The sequence below is a fragment of the Impatiens glandulifera genome, chromosome 6 (genome assembly GCF_907164915.1).
Source record: "Impatiens glandulifera chromosome 6, dImpGla2.1, whole genome shotgun sequence".
Lineage (NCBI taxonomy): Eukaryota > Viridiplantae > Streptophyta > Magnoliopsida > Ericales > Balsaminaceae > Impatiens > Impatiens glandulifera.
The window spans coordinates 10,240,526-10,263,063 of record NC_061867.1 but is presented as its reverse complement, the minus strand read 5'-3'; the positions used below and the strand labels follow the sequence as shown (position 1 = coordinate 10,263,063).

The window sequence follows — 22,538 nt, the reverse complement described above, 5'->3', positions numbered from 1 at the left end:
TTAATTATTGACATAAATATTATTTATCAATTAGAGAGAAACAAATAAAAATTGATTATTAATGAAAAACAATAAAAAAAAATGAATTTAATGTGGAAACGTTCATTAAAAAAACAATAAAATAATTAACATAAAAAAATCTACATCTCATTATAAAATATAAAATTAGTCCAAAACTTAGATAACATAAAATATTATCATAAGTTTTAAAGGAATATATACTTAAATGGAGTAAAAAAGAGTGAAAAGATAAAAAAAAACATAAAAGAGTAAAAGGTGCCCCAAATTCTAGCAAAGGAGAAAAACATCTTTTAACCATTTTTTAAACTAAAATAAGCTCAAAGAAAAAATATAAATTAGTGAAACTTGGACATTTGTTTCCATTCGAAACATGTTTCAAATGAGGTACATACCCCAATTTAAAATAAATTAATAGCAATTATAGACTTTATAGAAAAAACAAAAGTGAAACCAGACTTAGTCAAAGTAAGTTGGAACTCACGCCTCAAGAAAAGCCCGACCCAACTAAAAAAAAAAAAAAAAGTCAATGTTCCATTATAAGAGCATCCCATCGTATCCACAGAATTTGTATTTGGGTACACCAAGAGCATCCCATTGTACCCATACATAGGTACAAATATGTGCTACATCAGTCGCAACATCACAAATAAATTATACCTCTCCATTTATACCTTTATTTCTCAACCATCTCAAATACAATTGTAGTCCCACCATCCACATCATCTAATTCAAACAATTTGGGAACGGATAAATGAATCTTGAGAAGAATTATTTTCTATTTTTTTGAGATTTCTTGAAGGGAATATGAAATAAATTAAATAGTGTATTAACCTCTATTTATAGATTTTATTTAAATAATAAAAAAATAATCATATGTATAAAAAAAATAATATAACTGTCATATTTTAAAAAAACGGTCATATTTTAAAAAACAGTCATTTTTTTAAATAAAAGTTTAAAAAAAAAAACATGTTAACTTTTTAGAAAAAAAGGTCATATTAATTTTTAAATGTTTATTTTTTAAAATTTTTAAATGTTTATTTTTTTTTTTGCATAAAAAAGTGGGTCCGGACCTATCTCTTTCTCCATATTTATTTTTGCAAAACTTTGATTTCATTTTTCTCTCCAGATTTGTACTCATCTCCCCATTAGTGTACCTAAGTACAAATTCTGTCCACGTCAGATTCATTAGTGTACCTAGGTACAAATTCTGTCCACATCAGATTTGTACCTTAGAGTCTAATGGGGAGAATGATCTAATGGGGAGATGGGTACAAATATGAAGAGAGAAAGATGAGTAGCAAAAGAAAAAGCCAAAATAAATTATCCCACCCCACTTTTTTATGCAAAAAAAAATAAACATTTAAAATTTTTAAAAAATAAACATTTAAAATTTTTAAAAAATAAACATTTAAAAATAAATATGACCGTTTGTTCTAAAAAATTAACATGTGATTTTTTTTTAATTTTTTATTTAAAAAAATGATCGTTTTTTAAAATATGACCGTTTTTTCAAAATATGACCGTTATATTATTTTTTTTATAAATATTAGTTTTATTAATTTAAATAAATTAATATAATTAAAAATAATACAAGATTACTTGAATTATTGAATTAAAAAATATTGTATGAATTAGATGATGTGGATGGTGGGACCACAATTGTTGTAACACATATTTGTACATATGTATAGTACAAGGATGGGATGCTCTAACAACATAAATAAATGGGGCTAGTTAAAAAGGGAGAGACAAACTCATTTTCCCATAACTTTAGCATTCACTCCGCATCTACTAATCTTTTTCACAAGACGACTTAGAGATCGACGAACAATGCGCCTTTGTCAGATCCACGTCCCCGGCTAAGGAGATAAGAACATCCACAAAGAAAAAAGAAGACAAAACTCTTTTATGCCCTTTGGTCGATATAAAAAACTCAAAGGCTACATCTCAACCTTTAATCTGATCAGTCAGCTGAGAGTCAGCTGAGACTTCTCAAAAATCCAAAGTCAGTTAGACAGCCTATAAAAGACCTTATAAAGACTCTTTAACCGACTAAAATTTTTCAAAAAGTCTCAATTTCAACTAACCATTCAAATTAAGGTAACCTTTCAAATTAAGGTAGAGATCTAACTTTAAAGTCTTTAATTTCAGCCGAAGACAATTAAAGAGTTGTCTTTTTCGATCTTCCTTGGCAGGTTCCACATTGAATAAGGCGCAACGTTCGTAGATTTTATCGTAAGGGATAAAGATCGACTCTTCGTCGTTCTTATCGTAAGGGATAAGATCCGACTCTTCGTTGTTTTTATCGTAAGGGATAAGATCCAACTCTTCATCGTTCTTATCGTAAGGGATAAGATCGATTCTTCGTCATTCTTATCGTAAGGGATAAGATCGACTCTTCGTCATTCTTATCATAAGGGATAAGATAAGATCGACTCTTAGTCATTCTTATCGAAAGGGATGAGCAAAGGTGGCGACCACTTGAATTTTCATCATCAGGGAGTTCAACAAAAGAGAGAAACAAGGTTAAAATTATTTGAGAATAATGAGAGGGTGAAGGCTAGAGTTATGGAAAATAAGGAGTCTCTTTCCTTTTTAACCACAAATTGACTTAAATCTCGTTTAGCTTTTGCTCGTTTTATTTTATTTCTCAAAAATAGTCTAAAATTATTAATAATTTAAATTGGACTATAAAAAAAGAATGTCTACCCTATGTTTTGAAAACTAAACCTAATTGTGAATATCTTATTAAGAGGAAAACAATCATTCATACAAATTAAAATTCATTGTAATAGTGGGTATGGGCAAAATCTATATATCCCACTTCCATTCTTAAACCTCCAAAAACAAAAGTATTTAATCATGATAATTATTGTGTTAAAAACACTATAATTTATTAATATGTTATTATTGCATTTTTATTTGTCTAACAAATCTCATTTTCTAATAATCAATAATTATTACAATAGGTAATAAAATTTAAAGAATACCTTCAAAATTATATGATCATATTAATAAAAGTACATAAAGAATCTTCATTAAAATTGTGTTTACAATAAGTCGATCCCATGTGAATATCAGTAATGTCGTAACATTAACTCTTCTTATTCCCAAATTTGTATCACCACACAGTGCATACTAAAAATGTTCTTGATTTCTAATATAATTTAATTTCATACTATTGTTTTTAAAGAGAACACAACTTTAAAATTGTCAACAATCATATGACCATTTTTAGTATGCAATGTGTAGGAAACAACTTTAAAAATATTAAGAGTAAATATTACATCAAGAATGATATTCAAATAGAAATAACATTAAGAAAACAAAATTCATGTAATTCTTCCTTGTTATGAACTTCTACAAGAAAATTTAACATGGTTTGATTCATAAAGTGAATCATCTTTCATTAAGGATTCCTCTATAATTGTCAAAATGTAATATAATACAATTCAGATAGCACCAATTAACAAGTATGAGACGATGATTGTGAACAATAAAAATACAATAAAGTCATAATTAAAACGCATTGTAATGATTTCAAATGTGTTTTAACAGGGTAAAGATCATCAACAACTAATTCGATTTTCAAAGACCTACAAGAACATATGCATGAATTCTTCATATTCTAATCAATCCTAAATAAGATCAAACACAAGTAATCAATATGACTAAATATGGTCATCAATCCTACTATATATCAAAGTTGAAAAGCAGTGAAAATAAGTAAATATACATTACTTAAATAACAGATCCAGATTCATGAGAGACGTACCTCAATTTCAATACCTTGCAGATCTATGATCGAGCTAGGGCATCGTTTTGACAGAAATGATCTTGCTCGTTTGCCGCTTTATCTCATCTCCGATTGAATCTCATTTGAATAGAAACACAAAGATCTTCTTCGCGATTCGAACCGATTGAATCTCCTTTGAATCGAAACACAAAGATCTTCTTCGCGTTTCGAACCGATTGAATCTCATTTGAATCGAAGCACAAAGATCTTCGCGATTCGAACCGATTGAATCTCATTTGAATCGAAACACAAAGATCTTCTTCGCGTTTCGAACCGATTGAATCTCATTTGAATCGAAACACAAAGATCTTCTTCGCGATTCGAACAGATTGAATCTCATTTGAATCGAAACACAAAGATCTTCTTCGCGATTCAAACCGATTGAATCTCATTTGAATCGAAACTCGCGATTCGAACCGATTGAATCTCATTTGAATTGAAACACAAAGATCTTCTTCGCGATTCGATCGCGTAATCTTTAGGTAGTCGGCGGCGGCTATCTGATTTTAGGGTTATAGTTTCTCTCTATCCTCTCTCTATCCTCTATATATATATATATATTGTTTTGTTTACTCTAAACCCTAATAAACGAGAAACCCAATGAATAAGGCCTTACACTTATTTTATATTTTAAAATAAACCTCTAGACCTTTTTTTTCAATTTGTAGTCCTTATAATTGACTCCAAAACCTATAAAAAAATTAACTGCCTAAAATTTATTTTCAAATAATATTAGTTATATATACAATTAAATATTAAATTAATCTAAATAATAAAAAATAAATAAACAACATTACAATAAATCATAATTTCAAAATCAAATCTATTTGAATAAATATCTTTTTAATTTATAATTAAAATTCCATTTTGTTGGTGTAAAATTATGTATAATTATAAAATCAAAACATTTAATTAATTTACCTGAATTGTTCTCATAAAGTTATTCTAATTTTAATAGACTTTATTTTATACATTTTGATTTTCTCTAGTTTCGAGTCTTGTTAATATGCATAGTTTTCTTGAGTCCTGGATTCAAACTCGTTATAAGGCATATTCGGCTCGTTTGATTAAATTTGTTGAGTGTATTTGTAGATCATGTGTTTAACCCACATGAATTAGTCACACTTCGAATGAGAAACATAACACCGTTCTAAAATAAAATCCACAATTTTACAAACAAACAAACAAATCTATTTAATGCATACTTTGACATTGTTATAAACAAACAAATCTATATAGCAGCATAATGGTGATTTATAACTAATCCATAATCACCAAATTGAGAAATCCAAAAGAAAATCTCAAAGAAGTCGAAAAATCGACAAACAATCAGTAATTCAATATCCGATCTGATGTATCCTCTATTTCATTCAATTTGGGTATTTTTTTTGTCATTCTATGTAAAATTTCTTGCCAACGGCTACCTTTTTAACAATACCACAGGCAAGATGAACTTCTAGTAATCTATGATTCTCCTTTGATCGCTCCAATGTGAGAGTAAGAGATAACTCATCACCCTTGCTAACACTCTTTGCTTCGTCCAATAGAAACAACTGTTTTCATCAACACAACCCGACAAATCAAAAGCAAATCATTTTATGTGTTTTTGTTGTTATGCTTAAACGGAGTGTATATGCTAAAAAAAAAAGGAAGTTTGTATTGACCTGCTGGCCCCAATGTGTGCCATTTTCTTCACTAGGAGCGGTTGTCAACTCAATTACTTTTGCAGCTGGATCTGCTCGACTTCCCTGCAATTTCATTTTTATAGAATAAGTTATTCAAATCATGTAGAGAAGAATAATGAAAATATGAATGTTAAATAAAGATAAGTGATCTTACTCGGAAATGAACATCAAACCATCCAGCAAAACCACATAGCCTTGTGTCCTCCTCTTTAATGATAATTGATGAAAAGACAGTAGTAAATTTTATGATGTCGGCTACAGTTACTGTTGAGCAATCGATCCCCAATATCATGGCAGGTGACCCTATAACTTGATCTGGATGAAGGTTGCACCACATCGATGTCTACACACAGAAATTCAACACCATTTGAACTAACCGAAAGAAGCTCTAAACAATATTTGTTTGATTGAAGCACAACTTATCACTTAATCTAAATCATTAAGACCTTGTTCTATGTGGGTTCCAATCATCAATCAAATAACCCATAACCGAACAAGGCATAAGTGCTTATTTAAAATCAGTTATATTAGATTCAATTCAAATTAAGCTAAAAATGTGACTTAATTCGAGTAAGCTATTAAAGACTTATCTTGGTAATATAATTATTTTTTTTTAAAACGATTTAACGTCATTTCATTAAAAAACTCAAAATGAATATGAGTTCAAGAATCAAGCTAGACAAACCTTAGACTTGATTTTTAAAGTAATCAACAAATCAATGAAATAACATCATAACAAACTAAGGAATACAAGCAACAAGCAAATAACAATCCAACAAGGTTTTAAGGCGTCTTAAACATATTCAAACTTGTGACTTCTTCAAACTTGATTGACCAATTCTGACATATTTCTCAATTATCCGTGTTTATAGGAACCCGCATCCACATATGTATTAGAGCATGAGGCAAAGTAGTCATTAAGTACCAACTTATATATAAAGTATTTAAAATTCAGATATTTTCATTTGGTAACACTAAACTAACTTGACACATAAAAATCAGTATTTGAAACACTTAAAACTTCAGTTTTATCAAACACACATTAGTTACTAACCTGTAAACAGTATTTCTTAGTCTCTTTAATGAAAGGATTTGTCAAGATACTCATATCAACACCATAATTGAATTTCGTGTCATCAATGAAATGGTACCAGTCAGCCATAGTTCCTTCAAAGTCATTCGATTTCTCATCGCATAAGTCTGATCTGACAGGTGCACACCACATTTGAGCATGGCTAGGATACCTTCAAGAACAAAGTTCAAAAGCTGTATAAGTAAACAAACTTGCTAATAATACAAAACATTTGAAAGTACAGAGAACATACATGACACCAGTTGGCTTCAGCCAGCGATCTCGAGCATATATAACTGAATCAAACATGGATTCCCGGAGAAGAAAATGTCCCATCCATTCCGAAATAATAACATCAACTGTGAATCAATAGTTCAATTTAATCAAACTATTCCTAAACCCTAACACAATCACAAAAAGATTTACAGAATTAACAAATTACAACCTCTCTCTGGCAAGGTGATATCTTCTATTGAACCCTGAATCACTTCAATCACATCTTGAAGATTATTTGCATTAACAAGCACACGTGCATGATTCGCCATTGTAGTTGCTTCTACAGCATAAACTTTCCTTGCACCGGCTTGTCCAGCCCATATAGCAAGAATTCCACTCCCTGTGCCTACGTCCAGAACAGTCTGAACGAAGCAAATTGATATGAAAACGAATTGGAATTGGAGCCAAACTGTATGAAGTAATTGGTGAAAGTAGAGTACCTTTCCTTGGAAATGATGTTTGTTCTCGAAAACGGCGTTGTAATAAGCGTTCATTCGAACACGGTCGCAGAGCATCTCTTTCTGATGGTAGAGGAAGGAGTAAGTGCAGAAATAGTTGGCGAAATCAACAGCTTTGTCGATGATTTCGCCATTGCTGGTGGAGGAGAGGTCGCTGTCCATAGTTTTTAGTGAAAGAGCGCGCCAAGAAGGAGAAATGGAGGCCGTGGTTTAATCAATAATCACTTCTAGGGCAGATATAGGTAATTTAGATGTAATGATAAAAAAAAATTAATTTGTACCATTTAGTATTTAAGATAGATCAAAATAATTTATTTTTTTCAATAATAAATTATTTGCAACTATTCGTGTTACTTTCCTAAAATCTTTTAGGATTGAAATCGGTTATAAAATTGGTTAGATAATTTACAAAGAGTCAGTCAAGTGTCAGGTCCATGATTCCATATTTTCTTCTAACTCAATTTGGCGATGAGAGGTTTGGGGGAAACCGATGTATTTTGATAGGAGAGAATCAATTTTAAACCTCCCATCGAACAACTGAATTTAACACTGATAGGGAAATCGATGTACTTCGATATAGGAGAGAATCCATTATAGGTTTAATTATTTAAAAATAATAATATGAATTGGTTACAATGAAATCAATTATGAATTTAAAATTGTATTTATACAAAAAAAAAAAAAATAATAATAAATAAATAAATAAATTTTGTTTAAATTTACATATATAACATTTTTAATTGAATTAAAAATAAGGATAGATTCATATTCATCTTTTATTTTTTTAAATTTATTGTGGCTAAATTTTTTACTTTCATTTTGAGATGATTTTATTCAATTACATTATCAAACGACGACGTAGTTGTTCCGTTCAATTTACAAATAACGATGTTGTAGACTAAGACGACGACAATGTTGTTATATAATTGTTTCTTTTGTATTTAGATGTTGTTTGTTTGTATTATACTCTAAAATTATCTATAAACAATAAAAAATACGAGCAACAACATCGTCGTCATCTTTTTGAACATTGTTATCTAAAAATGGAGCAAAATAGTTTATCGAATGGGAATTTCTTGGTCTTTTGAAAATTGAGCTAAAGAAGCCATTTAAAACAGATTTTGTTTATAATAAGATTGAGAAAATAAAAAATAGGTATGTCACTATAGAAGGAAGCCTAGTGTCACGGGCTAAAAGTAGATCCGTGTGGCACTAAGTTAGATCGAAGATATTCTAACTTAGTAAGCCTTTTTGAAACAAGAAAACTCAATGCAAGAATACTTAGAGAGAGAAACAAAGCTTTGAGAATAAGAATTGTATTCAACAACAACTTTACAAGGTATGACTACATGTGATGGACATTAAATGCATTAATGATGGACATGTGGGGGGTGGGTAAGGAGAAAGCATTAAATGCATTAATGATGGTAGGTGCAATGTGGATAAGACTTTAAGATTGAGTGTGGTTTTGGTTAAGTCTTGTTTGATTGTTTCTCCACTCTTCTCCCTTCTTGGATTTGGGCCATGACTTGGTGGACCTCTACTCCTCTTGATTGGCCCTCCCACAAATGGGCTGTGACATACTCCCTCACCTAAATCGTGGCCGCCATCGGCTCGACCTTGGACCGGTATTCTTCGATCTTTTTCTTGAATTGCCATAAATGGTCTTCTTTTTCCCAGCTACTCTCGGCATCGGGAAAGTCCTTCTATCGTACAAAGTATTCGACGTAAGGGGGAACACCCCTTCTTTTAATTGCTCTATGCGATATAATTTCCGTGATATCCTTGTCGAAGGATGTCGTGACGGTCGTTGCTGCTCGATTGGATTGTCCCCTCTCTACATTTCCGTATCCTCGTGAAATAGTTTAAGTTTACTTACGTGGAATACCGGATGGATCTTTAGTTTGGGCGGCAACTCCAATCGATATTCCACCTTTCCCACGCGTGCCTCGATTGTGAATGGTCCTTTGTATCTACGTACAAGCCCCTTGTGCACAAATCGTAGAGACTTGAATTGTTGTGGAAGTAACTTCACCATTACTTTGTCCCCCACCTCGAATTCAACTGCCCGCCTTTTTAGGTCCGCCCACTTCTTCATTTTCTTGGAGGCCTTATCTAAGGACGCTCGAGCAAGATCTGCCTCTTCTCTTAAGGATTTGGCAAATGTATAGGCTGATGGGCTTTGACCTGCATAATCGGTCGCCAAACTTTGCGGAGTCGCTGGTTGCCTCCCTGTCGCTAGTTCGAACGGACTGCGCCCAGTTGATTCACTCTTTTGCAAATTATATGAGAACTGTGTCGTATCTAGAAGTCTGCTCCAGTCCTTTTGGTTGGTGCTTACGTAGTGTCTCAGATATAATTCTAGCAAGGCATTGACCCTTTCTGTCTGTCCATCGGTTTGTGGGTGGAAGCTGGTTGAGAATGTTAAGTTGGTGCCCATCAACTTGAACAACTCCAACCAAAATTTCCCAGTGAAGCGAGGATCTCTATCGCTGACGATCGTCTTTGGTACTCCCCAATGCTTCACAATGTGTTTCAAGAACAACTTGGCTGTATCGACAGCCGTGACGTCGGATGGTGCCGGAATAAAAGTTCCATACTTAGAAAAGCGATCAACCACCACTATGATTGACCCGTACCCATCGGACTTGGGTAGTGTTGTGATATAATCCATCGAGATGCTTTCAAATTGATGTTCCGGTACTAGTAATGGTTGGAGCAAACCGCCTGGTTGACGTTGTTCGATCTTGTCTTGTTGGCAAATAAGACAAGTCCGTACATAAGCTTCCATGTCATCCCGCATTTTGGGCCAATAATATGATTCCTCCATCAGCGCCATGGTGCGGTGCATTCTTGGGTGACCCGCCCATTTTGAATCATGACTTTCATTTAAGACGTCGTGACACAAACTTCTCCACTTGGGTACAAACACACGGTTTCCTTTAGTTATGAATAATCCGTCGTCGACCCAAAATCTTCGAGTCTTGCCGTTTTGAGCAAACTCCATGAGTCTCAATGCATTGGGGTCTTTCTTTAGGCCCTCCCGTATGCGTTCCCTTATGTTGGTCTTCGATTGACTAATGGCGGCCAACTCCGCCTTGCGGATTAAAGCGTCGACTACACGATTGGTAACTCCCGGTTTGTACTTCAATGTGTAATCGAACTCGGCTAGGAATTCTTGCCACCTAGCTTGCTTGGGAGTTAGTTTCTTTTGCGTTTGGAAGTAACTAGTGGCTACGTTGTCGGTCCGTACCATGAATCTGCTTCCAAGCAAATAGTGCATCCATGTACGTAAGCAATGTACAACTGCCGTCATCTCTTTCTCATGGACCGTGTATCGCCGCTCCGTATCGTTTAACTTCCGGCTTTCATATGCAATAGGATGCCCCTCTTGCATCAACACACCTCCAATGGCAAAGTCAGATGCATCGGTCTGTACCTCGTACTCTTTGGCATTGTCCAGTAGTGCTAACACCGGTTGTTTGGTGACTTTGGCCTTGAGTCCCTCGAAGGCTTCCAAACACTTTTCATCCCACCTCCATGATCGGTCTTTCTTCAAAAGGTCGGTCAAGGGAGCAACTATTTTTGAGTATCCTGTGATGAACTTGCAGTAGTAATTCACTAAACTAAGGAATGAACGAAGTTGAGGTACGGTTTTAGGCGCTTCCCATTCTTGAATGGCTTTGACCTTGACCTCATCCATCATAATGCACCCTGACTTCACTCGATGACCAAGAAACATCACTTGATCTTGGGCAAACGAGCATTTCTCCCATTTGGCGTATAACTCATTCTCTCGCAAGGTTTGGAGAACCAATCTCAAATGCTCCACATGTTCATGCAAGGTGGACGAGTATACGACAATATCGTCAAGGTAAACTACCACAAACTTATCTAAGTAAGAGTGGAAGACCTTGTTCATAAGGGTGCAGAATGTGGCTGGTGCATTCGTAAGACCAAAAGGCATGACAAGGAATTCATAAGATCCATACCTTGTAACCATGGTGGTCTTCGTCTCATCCCCTTTTACAATCCTCACTTGCCAATATCCGGACCGTAAATCGATCTTTGAGAACTACTTGGCTCCTCCAAGTTGATCGAACAACTCACCAACAATCGGGATCGGATACTTGTTTCGAACGGTCAACTTGTTCAACGCCCGGTAATCTACACACATCCTTAATGACCCATCATGCTTCTTTTGGAATAACACTAGAGCACCGTAGGGCGATTTGGATGGTTGGATCATTCCTACATCAAGCAACTCTTTCAATTGTTTCTGCAACTCCTTTAGCTCGGGAGGTGACATTCTATAAGGCGTTCGAGATAGTGGCAATGCGTCTGTCACTAACTCGATTTTATGGTCCACGTCCCTTTTTGGCGGTAATTTCCTTGGGAGTTCGTTAAGCATCGTGTCTTTGAACTCCTCCAACACTTCTTGGACTTCTTTGGGCACTTCTACTCCCACCTTAGAATCGTCCTCATCTTCCATCACAACGAAAGCGACAAAAGTCTCTTCACCTCGATGGAGGCCTCGGTTAAATTGTATAGTCGATAACATTACCATTTCGTCTAGTTCCCTTCTAACCGGTATGGCACTAGTTTTCTCGTGATCCAAGATGACCAACGAATCAGAATAGGGAATTATGCACGCACGTACCTGATCGAACCATCGTAGTCCTAGTACTACGTCGTAATCGTCAAGGGGGATTACTGAAAAGGAAATATTTCCGCTCCAGTCTCCGATTTGGATTTTCACTTCCTCAGCTTCACCGGTCACCGGCTTGGCTTTCGTGTTCACGGACTTGATGGTCCCCCTTGATTGGTTGATGTGGAGGCCAAGCGCCTTAGCCACTCCTTCACGCATGAAGTTGTGGGTTGCCTTAGTATCGACAAGGGCTTTCACACGCTTTCCTTCGATTATCGCCTCAACAAACATTGAACCCCTCTTTGTTCCTTTAATTAGCTCAACAACGCTAGTCTTAACAGTATTGAGAAACCTTAAAGATCTCAGTTGAGCCCTTTCTTCATCATCGGAAGAGTCGGCTCCTTGAACTGCCGCGACTTTCTTCCCTTTGAAAGGACACATGAACTTGAGGTGATTGGTGGCACCACAAATATGACAAGTTCTAGGCTTACCCGTTTCGTCGGCTTGCCTTCCAGGATTGCTGTTTGGTTGCCACTTATTGGGTTGGCGGTCTCCCCCGCCTTTCTCCTTGTTGTCCTTATTGAACTTTGGTCTATCCACAGACGTTTTAAGCTCAATCAGCCTTTCTACAATCGCAATTGCCTCCGAGACGTTCTGCACTTTCGCCCTTTGTAGTTCTAACTACGCCCACATCTTTAGGTCATTGACAAAGGTGAATAGTGCCTCTTGTTCGGTGAGACTGGGTAACTCTAGCATCAACTCTTGGAACTCTCTCACATACTCCTTTATGGATTGGGAGAGTGTAAGTTAGCTTAAACGCTTTCGATCTTCGAAATCCGCGTTTTCGGGAAAGAATTGACGTTTGAACTCGGTCTTGAAATCCACCCATGTTTCCATTCGTAACGTACCTCGTTCAATGTCAGCTTCACGTCTCCTCCACCACAACAATGCCATATCTATCAAGAAAAATGGCGTCGTTTGCAACTTGATGCGATCGTCAAGTATGTTGGATGCCTTAAAATACCTCTCCATATTCCATAGGAAGTCGTCCACTTCTCTTGCGCTCCTTGAGCCTTTGAATGAAGTTGGTTTGGGAACATCAATTCGATGAGGTGCCGCACCTCGAAGTTCCCCTCCTCCATTCCACCCAATCCGCCCCTCCAAGCCTTCGATCCTCCCCCTTATTTCCCTTTGGAAGGCATCGATCATGCCTTGGACTTCTCCACGGATTGCTTCAAATACCTCATTCCGGATATCATCAACATTCACTCGAACCATCCCAAGCACTTCCTCTCGAATGCTATGCTTCGAGTTGTTGATGATTCCCATGATTTCGTTCTCCATCTTTTCACCTTCCTCATCGAGTACCTTCACTCTATCGGTCACCGTGTTAAAAACTTCGAGAGCTTCTTGGTGCTCGCTAATGCCTTCCTCAAGCCGGGTCACCCGAGCTTCCATGACAACACTTCTCTCGACGGACTTGCCCCTCCTAGGCACTTTGTCCGCTAGTTCGACGATCGGAACCTTCGTGACGTTGGCACTCGAATCCATCTCTTGCAACTTGAGTGCGGAAGCACAACTTGGCTCTGATACCACTTGTCACAGGCTAAAAGTAGATCCGTGTGGCACTAAGTTAGATCGAAGATATTCTAACTTAGTAAGCCTTTTTGAAACAAGAAAACTCAATGCAAGAATACTTAGATAGAGAAACAAAGCTTTGAGAATAAGAATGGTATTCAACAACAACTTTAGAAGGTGTGACTACATGTATTTAAAGGAGATTGTGTAAATTACAAGTAAAGCATTAAATGCATTAATGATGGATAGGTGGGGGTGGGTAAGGAGAAAGCATTAAATGCATTAATGATGGGTATGTGGAGTGTGGATAAGACTTTAAGATTGAGTGTGGTTTTGGTTAAGTCTTCTTTGGTTGTTTCTCCACTCTTCTCACTTCTTGGATTTGAGACATCTACTCCTCTTGATTGACCCTCCCACAAATGGGCTGTGACACTAGGCATATTTTTAACTCAAATTAACGAAAACAAAAATAGATGTAACAAAACAATTCAATTAAAACTATGTATATTTAGATATTTTTAAAAGAATTCTAAACTATTATCCCTTAATAATATATTTATATATTAAAATTTTAATATAATAAAACAAAACGGAATTCGATTATGTCGAATTTCCATAATATGTTGGCATGAAATAATTTATGGTTTACCCTTAAAGCTCAATTCACAATAATTTCAGCTAAGATGAAATGTTTAATTTCTACTTAAAAAAAAGAATAATACTTTGAGGTTAATCAATAACTATTTTAAAATAAATTCAATTTTTAATCTTTATTAAAACAAAATATTCAATCTTTTTCCCATAAACTTTCTAGGGTTTGATTTGGATAAAATCTAAAACTTCTGAGGCTTATTTGAATTATTTCAGAAAAAAAAAGTAGAAGAAGGTATGCCTGTATTTTAATGATTCTTACAGCAGCACTGAAAAACTCCGATCATTTGGGCAACTCAAATCTTCTTCTCCGACTGATCCCTTAACCCATCAAAATGGTTTTATTCTTCAAGCGTCTAGCTAGAGCAGCGCCGATCGCATTCACCCGCACATTTCACGGCCAATCAAAGTCAGCCGCCACCTCCACTTTCGGTATTCCATTTGGAGCGATTGCCGCGATTTCAGCCGGAGCATCGTTCTTTTACTACAACTCTTCCCAAAATTTGGTAATATTTCCTTCTTTTTCCATCATCCCATGTCTGATTCGTTGTTTTATGAGCTAATATTTCAACAACCGTTTTTGATTTGTAACTTGTGAACAAGATTAGATTTTTTGTTGTTCTTGACTAGTTGCATCTTCTGACGTGAATTTGGGTTGAAGTTAATGGTTTGAGTTATTGGGTTATCGGGTTATTGTCATTTTCTGTTGTCTGTTTAAAAAATCTAGAGTTGCAGTGATTAACATTTATTATTATGTTGTAGTATTTGAAATTCATGGTAGTTGATACTAAATTGGAAATGATTTCTTATAAACAGGTGCATTTGGATCAAATAAATGAAGAAACTGGTGTGAGAACTGGTGGGTCACTTTTTGTTATTCACTCCTTTTGATATGTGCATAGGACTGGATATGAAGTCAATTTTGTACTTAATGTTCGATATTAAAGTTCGATTTGTGAAAATCACGAAACAAAATGAAATGTTTTGATTTTGTTTAGCTTTCTCCTATAACTTACTTTATCTTTTGCTATCTTGTGAGAAACTATGCTGATGTGATTATTTATTTTCTATGTTATCAGCTCTCAATCCTGATAAATGGGTTGAGTTTAAGCTTCAAGAAAGGGCAAAAGTCAGCCATAATACTCATCTATTCAGGTTATCTCCTGTTTTCAGTTATTTATAGAATTGTTATTGATATGCATATTGTGCTTTATTAGCACTTGAAACCAAGAAGCAGTATGTAATGATATGTCTCATCGTAAAATGCAAAGGGATAATGAAGTTCATGTAAAAGAAAAGAGGAAAGACATAAATGAATGATATTTTTATTACTGATAAATGCATTCAATACTTAGTTTTGAATAGATTCGGCTCATTTTCTTTTGTTATGCTGATAACGGAATTCGGCTAATCACTTTAAATTTAACTTTATATACACTTAATCTGATGAATAGTACCTAAAAACACATTGAAAGCCTATATTTTATGATATTTCATATTCATTTATGTAACAATGCTTAAGTTAGTGTTTTCGTTTTAACTATTCTTTCCCTCTTATCAAATCACAGGTTTTCTTTTGATCCTTCTGCTAAGTTGGGTCTAGATATCGCCTCATGCCTTCTGACAAGGTGCGTTTAATTTCTGTTATGAACTGTCATGTGTCATTCTTAGGGTGATATGCAAAGTAGATAATTATTAGGCTATTTACATTTCTGTTTTAATTTTATCTCTTTTGGTCAGCTGGCCCATTTGCATTGTTGGTTAAGGTTTTACTGTTTAAGCTAAAGGGGGGAGAGGGTTTGGATGTGAATGAATTTGTGAGTAATCTTGTAGCCGCAGGGCATTTATCTTCTCCTCTCAATCAATCTGGGGTCTCATCTATGTTCCTCTGTTGCTCATCCTTTTTCAATCTGTTTACTCATCTCTCATTGCTATTTGACAATTCTCATCCGTATTCTGTGTGTATTTGGAAGATTAAGATGGTGTTATCTCCGATTTCATCTAGCACATTACACGTAACCTGCCTAGAAGGATTTGTAGAAGAAATGTAGTTGAGATGAAGAATTTTCTAAGCCTTTGGGAGGAGAATGGAGATAAAACCAGATTCAATAATATTTCATTCATTACTCCAAATAGTTTTACATACTCTACTATTTATAGGCTACTAACATACTAACTTACTCTACCAATTACTATACTACCCTTGTATTATTACTAATATATTCTACTACCACTACAATTTTCTAGTTACTTGCAGAAGGATGTCAATTTCCTTTTGCAAAATAGCTTGTTCTTGGTAAAGCTATTTGAGATATATGTTATGTATTCTCTTTCATTTATTGCTTTCAGGGCTCCAGTAGGACAGGACGCTGAAGGGAAAACAAAATACGCTGTTCGACCGTGAGTGTTTCTTTCTCAGTTTAACCTAGGATGTGTAGACTAAACCTTTAATGCTTAGTTGATTAAAGAGATATTATCAACAATTTGTGCTTTATTAACTGAAAATCTCTGCTCTAATCTGCTTACAGTTACACACCTATATCAGATCCTGAGCTAAATGGATATTTTGACTTACTAATTAAGGTATTCCTTTTTAAATATTTTGTCCATGATTGCTTCTCTCTGCCAAGATGTCGTACTTGATCTTTAGTTGTAATCTGTTGTAGGTTTACCCAGAAGGGAAGATGAGTCAACATTTCAATAGCTTAAAACTGGGCGATACAGTAGAAGTAAAAGGGTAAAAAGCTTTTGGCATGAACAGATGGATAAAAATATGTGTATTTTGTGTCTATTATTTATTTACAATTTGGGCATCTTACAGACCAATCGAAAAGCTCAGATACTCACCCAATATGAAAAAGCACATCGGCATGGTAAGGGAAATGGGTGAAATGACTCAGTTTCAAAATAGATAGAAATTTCTCGTTTTCATATTTCTTCTGTTTGGTTTCTCTTCCAGATTGCAGGTGGTTCAGGCATTACTCCAATGCTTCAAATAGCTGAGGCTATTCTGAAAAACCCGGATGATAACACCCAGGTGAACTTTCATATTTGTAAACCGCTTTCACCTCAACTAAATTAAATCTCAGATTTGATTCTCACTAAGAACCCTATGATTTAAAGGGAGGCCATGACTATGTGGAGTCATGCTAGCCACCCCTGGGAGAGAATAAACCCTGTTCACAAAAAAATAAATAATTCATCTATACTGTTGTCTAACCTTTTGTTTTTCTTTTTTCGGAATGAAGGTTTCCTTGATCTATTGCAACGTTTCTCCTGATGATATTTTATTGAAGAACAAGCTTGATGTACTTGCAGCCAAACATCCAAATTTTAAGGTTATATTTCCTTCCCCAAACATTTTAAGAATATAATTCATCAAATTTATGTTTATTGATCAAAATAAGAAGTTCTCCTAACCTGATTCCAATTTTTTTATTTTAAATCCAGGTATATTATACAGTTGATAATCCATCAAAGGATTGGAGTGGTGGAAAAGGTTTCGTATCGAAGGAGATGGTTTTGAAGGGTTTGCCTGGTCCAAGCGAGGACACTCTTATCCTTGTAAGTTCAAAAGACTAAATATTGAAAAAGAAATTTGAACTGTGATTCAAACTCTTATATATTATAACAACAACCTGCTTCTTCTTTCTTAAGGTATGCGGTCCTCCAGGAATGATGAACCATATATCTGGTAACAAGGCAAAAGACTATTCACAAGGAGAGGTATTTATACATATATTTTTCCTTATTTAATCTCAAGTTATTTGAATAACCAACTAACTAAGTGGTTAGTTTAATGTATGTTATTGAAAATCAGGTTATTAGGATAAAAAAACATTAGGGGTATAAAAGTATTATTGAAAGAGTATTTTGATTGATGATTTGTGTAATGCGATCGGTAGATTGTTAATTAGATAATGACTTATTTGAAATCAATATCAAATAACCACATAAACAATGCCTTAAAGATAACTCAAATTTCTGATTGTGGCTTAATCCAACTGCTTATTGACGGATCAAATCGCAAATGATGCGATTAATGAGTAGATTGTTGATTAGAGAGGGAGTTATTTAAATTAATCTCAAATAACTTGACATCCAACAAGGTTTTAAGATAACTCAAATTTCTGCTGGTGACTAAGACAGACTGGTTCTTGACATGATCCATCTGTTTGGTTTGGTTTTTGTTTTGGGCAGGTTTCTGGGGTTTTGAAGGAACTCGGGTATGGCGAGCAGATGGTTTACAAGTTTTGATCATAGTTTTCAATTCGGGTACAATTTGGCGCCTGAATAAATAATTGAACTTGGTAGAGATAGATGATTGCTTCTACCCAACTTCAGATCTTGTTGTGTTTGGTTGATAGCTTGTTGTTTATCAATTGTATAAACAAACATCCAAACAATAAGTTTGGTTTGTGACCATTATCACCACTTTTAATCCTTCAACTCAGAGAGTTACCATATTCAATTTGTTCTCCCAATTTATAAATGTTTGATTTCTTCTTTGACTATCACAATTGTTAGTGATAATTTGATGTTTTTCAAGTTTTAATTGAAGAACTTATCACAAATCTTATCCTTTGTACCAAAACATTTTTCTTATGAGTTTTTACTATTTTTGTTTTTGAGATCTTTGCACAATTTTAAATCAATGAAATGGTTTTGTCCCTTACAAAAATAAAGTTTATGGTACCTGCCTAGACTGACCCGATATATTAGAACCCGAAGTTGGGCTGGGTACTTTACTCCGAAAAATAGGGACTCTATTATATTTTATTTTACTATTCATACTTTTAGTTAGTTTTTTTTTCCTGACTGAAAACTTTAAAATTTTGTTTTTATAAATTTTTGAAAAGACCTTATTTTTTAATATTATTATTATTATATATTTTTTTAAGTATTTTTTTCTCCAATAGAATAGTATGTCTAATAGAATAGTATGGACTTAGATTTTTTTTGGGTTGAATATTTTATTATTTTTAAGTAATTATATTTTATATCTAAATTTAATTTATTATATTACAAGATCTCGTTTAATATAGGTTTTTTTTTTTATCCAAAAATTTATATCTCATTTTTTTAATCATCAAATCATTCAATTAACCATTCAAAATACTAAAATATATTTACTTCATTTTTTAAAATAAAAAATATTATAATAATTCAATAATTTAAAATTTCAAATAACATACTTTTTTATCCAACAAAATTTTTGATAAAAAAATTATTAAATCCTCAAAATAACTCAGATTATCTAGCTTCAAATGATTAATACAAATTAATTCTGTCTAAAATGTTAGTTGGATCAAAATGATGTTTAATGAGTAAAAAGTATTAAACGGGTAATTAAATTATGTTTAACGGGTTAAAATTATATTAAATGAGTAAAAATTAGGGAGGACAATTATAATATGTCCCGCGATGTTTGACCGATTTGTCCGGTTAGGAACAGTTTTTCCTCAAAATTGAACGTGGATGGAGCAAATATGGTATTTGTGTCCCCGTCCCAACTTCACCTTAATTCTGCCCAGACACTAATAAGAATAATTAAATATTAACATTACTAGTATATTTATTTATTTTTTATATTTTATAAAAATTTAAACTTTTTATAATAATATATTTTTTTCAATATATTACAATATATATAATATTAAAATATCCGTTTATATAATTTTATAAATAATTTTTTAATAGATAATATGGTATAACAATGCCTCGCGGGGATTCTCCGAAATCGAACGGGACGGGGATTGATATTAATTTTTTTCCTTAAAGTTGAATGGAGTAGAGATGATAAAAACATTCTTCGTCCTGTTCCGCCCAATTGTTTGTAAAAACTTTAAACATGTAAAAAAAAATTTTTAAGTTAAGTTAAACAAGTAAAAAATTATAAAGATCGAAATACAATTAAACGAGTCAAAAGTTGTTAATATATGGACTGTTTGAAAGAAAAAATAAGTCAGAGATTGTAAATGTGTAAAAAAATCAGTGGGTATCAGTTGGTTCCTAACGGTTAGTTCGATGCTACCTGTACTGGTAGTGCAGGTATCCATTAAGAAAGTGTGACGTGTACAAAGAGAAAAAAATTAACAAATGAGAGAGGTAATGCTTTATTTTTGTGTATAGGTGTCACTTCATGAGTGAAATACATGTAGTGCCTGTACATGTAGCATAGAATTAACCGTTCCTAACTGGCCAATTCCTTTAATTTCGGTTGGACAATTTCGGATCGGTTTGGTTTAACGGGATACCCGAATTTTTGTCATCAATATTATTGGATCATAGTAGTTTGAACAAATTGATTGATCTTCTCAAAGCATTTTTTACACTAAACAATGTAAGTTTTAAGCAAGAATGAATCAAAAAGTGTTTTTCATTCATTAATTCTTTGATTTGAGAAACTCATGTCTTGGTCTTTTTCATTTTCATTTTTTTTTTTCCTTTTTGAATGTTACATGTGAATCACAAATAAGGCCAAACTTTTCCGTATTAATATAGTTAACTCATTTCTTTCTATCATATTTAACGCCACTATAATTAAATTATTTTGTTTCTCGTGCAAACTTTGATTTTACGATTTTTACATCTGTTTCTTGTTCTTGCTCTGTATAAGGTTCGTTTTTTCCTCTCTGCTTAGTTATCGATTTTTCAAAAGTCAAAATCAAATTCTCATCACTATGTATTATATATATGTGAATGAGTGTTCTTTTCACATGGATTTAGTCATATTAGACATGAATATATTCATTCCTCAATCAGATCATACATATATAATAGTAAATAGCTTGAATATATTTCCATTGTTATAATTTATAAGTTTGAGATCGACATAAACATGTAAATAATTATAATGTTAACTTAATAACTAATAAGATTAAAAACTATTAATAGTCTATGAATGAGATAGAGAAAGCTGGAATATGCTCCTTTCTGGGAGAGTGGTACCAAGCTAAACTAGGGGATGGACCAAATTATTGGCATGATGAATAAATCAAGTAATTATTATATGGACAGACTTTCTCAACAATGAAAAGAATAGAAAACGACGAATCAATTATATATCTTGGCCATTGGCAATTGTTCATGAATATAGTGATTAAAAGGCAATAACAGTGAATATGAATCTAAAAAGAGATAGTGGTGAGAGTTATGATTGTAGTCACCCCCAATAATTGTCCAATATTAATGTTTTTCATGTTCAAAATACAGCCACAGTTCTCTTCTCTTTACCTTATGTTATAGATAACATATATATTATTTGAAAACATAGACAGATAGTAATGGGAGAGAGAAAAAGACTCCCATGAAAGGATTAATTTGCCTGAAAGATGGGCAGATCTAGTGTATGCATGGCCCATGCAAGCAAAGTCTCATTTAGAGATATATATAGGGCAGGTGGGAGAATTGCATTTGCATGTTGTATGTTGCATTAGTGCCCTAATAATATAATCTATATGTATAGATTATGTGAGTAGTTAATATTCTCTATTTATCTCTTTATTATTATATATATATTATTGTATTGTATTATTGTGTTTCTATTTCTTTATATGTTACTAACTTATAAATGATAAAAGAAAAATGAATGTTAAAGTGAAGCAATGGTTATGATTAAAATCGTGTTCCCTTTCTTATTAATGTTTATGTGGTTAAAAAAATTATGATTCTATGATAACGAGGAGTCGAGATGAAGGACTTGGTGTATTTTGATTGGTCGGGTTTCTTCCCCAAAACAATCACCACCCATACATGGTTGGTTTTATTGAAAGTCATTGGCTAATTAAGTTCATGTTTTTTTGTTGGATGGATAGTTTGGTGTTGAAGTTAGTGTATATCGATAGTAATAGAATTCCTTCTTTATTTGTGTCTTTTCAAATGACAACGAATTATTTCCTGAACTCATTGGCCGAGACATGGTCGTAGTGTTTCTTACGAATTAATTTTCTCAACTCCATATAGTATTTTATTTTAGTTTGAACAATTATTGTCTCGTTTCTTAAGAATTTGGCGGTGTATATTCAAAAGAAAATAGTAAAGCTTATTGTTTCGACATTTTACTAAAGAAGTAAGAAGAAGAAAAAGTATATAATATGTAAGATTATAAATGATAATATGTGCGATAATCATTTGTCTATAAAAGTGAAAAATTTATTAATACTATACTTATTAAACTTGGGTTGTAGGGACTTAAGCCCAGTCTTAGCTAGTCCAAACCCTAGTCTTAACCCTACTCCTAGCCTTAACCTTAACCTTAACCCTATTCTTAGCTATAGTCATAGCCCTAGCACTAGCACTAGCCTAGCCTTTTATATATATATATATATATATATATATATATATATAT

At 33.7% G+C, this 22,538-nt stretch overlaps 2 protein-coding genes across 2 annotated transcripts; one reads left to right on the top strand and one right to left on the bottom strand.

Annotated features, from left to right (window-relative positions):
• Positions 1–5,032: 5,032 nt before the first annotated feature.
• Positions 5,033–7,507, bottom strand: LOC124942624 (protein arginine N-methyltransferase PRMT10-like). The gene is made up of 7 exons (XM_047483161.1): positions 7,294–7,507; positions 7,023–7,215; positions 6,831–6,936; positions 6,560–6,749; positions 5,660–5,848; positions 5,485–5,568; positions 5,033–5,373 (listed from the first exon to the last, which is right to left on the bottom strand). The coding sequence occupies exons 1-7, from the start codon at positions 7,471–7,473 to the stop codon at positions 5,212–5,214; spliced, it is 1,104 nt and encodes a 367-aa protein (XP_047339117.1). The 5' UTR covers positions 7,474–7,507; the 3' UTR covers positions 5,033–5,211.
• A 6,944-nt stretch (positions 7,508–14,451) lies between these two features.
• LOC124941468 (NADH-cytochrome b5 reductase-like protein) lies at positions 14,452–18,679 on the top strand. The gene is made up of 13 exons (XM_047481802.1): positions 14,452–14,694; positions 15,005–15,047; positions 15,268–15,343; positions 15,757–15,816; positions 16,538–16,588; positions 16,717–16,771; positions 16,855–16,925; positions 17,010–17,061; positions 17,148–17,225; positions 17,437–17,526; positions 17,639–17,752; positions 17,846–17,914; positions 18,389–18,679. The coding sequence occupies exons 1-13, from the start codon at positions 14,524–14,526 to the stop codon at positions 18,443–18,445; spliced, it is 987 nt and encodes a 328-aa protein (XP_047337758.1). The 5' UTR covers positions 14,452–14,523; the 3' UTR covers positions 18,446–18,679.
• The last annotated feature ends 3,859 nt before the right edge of the window (positions 18,680–22,538 follow it).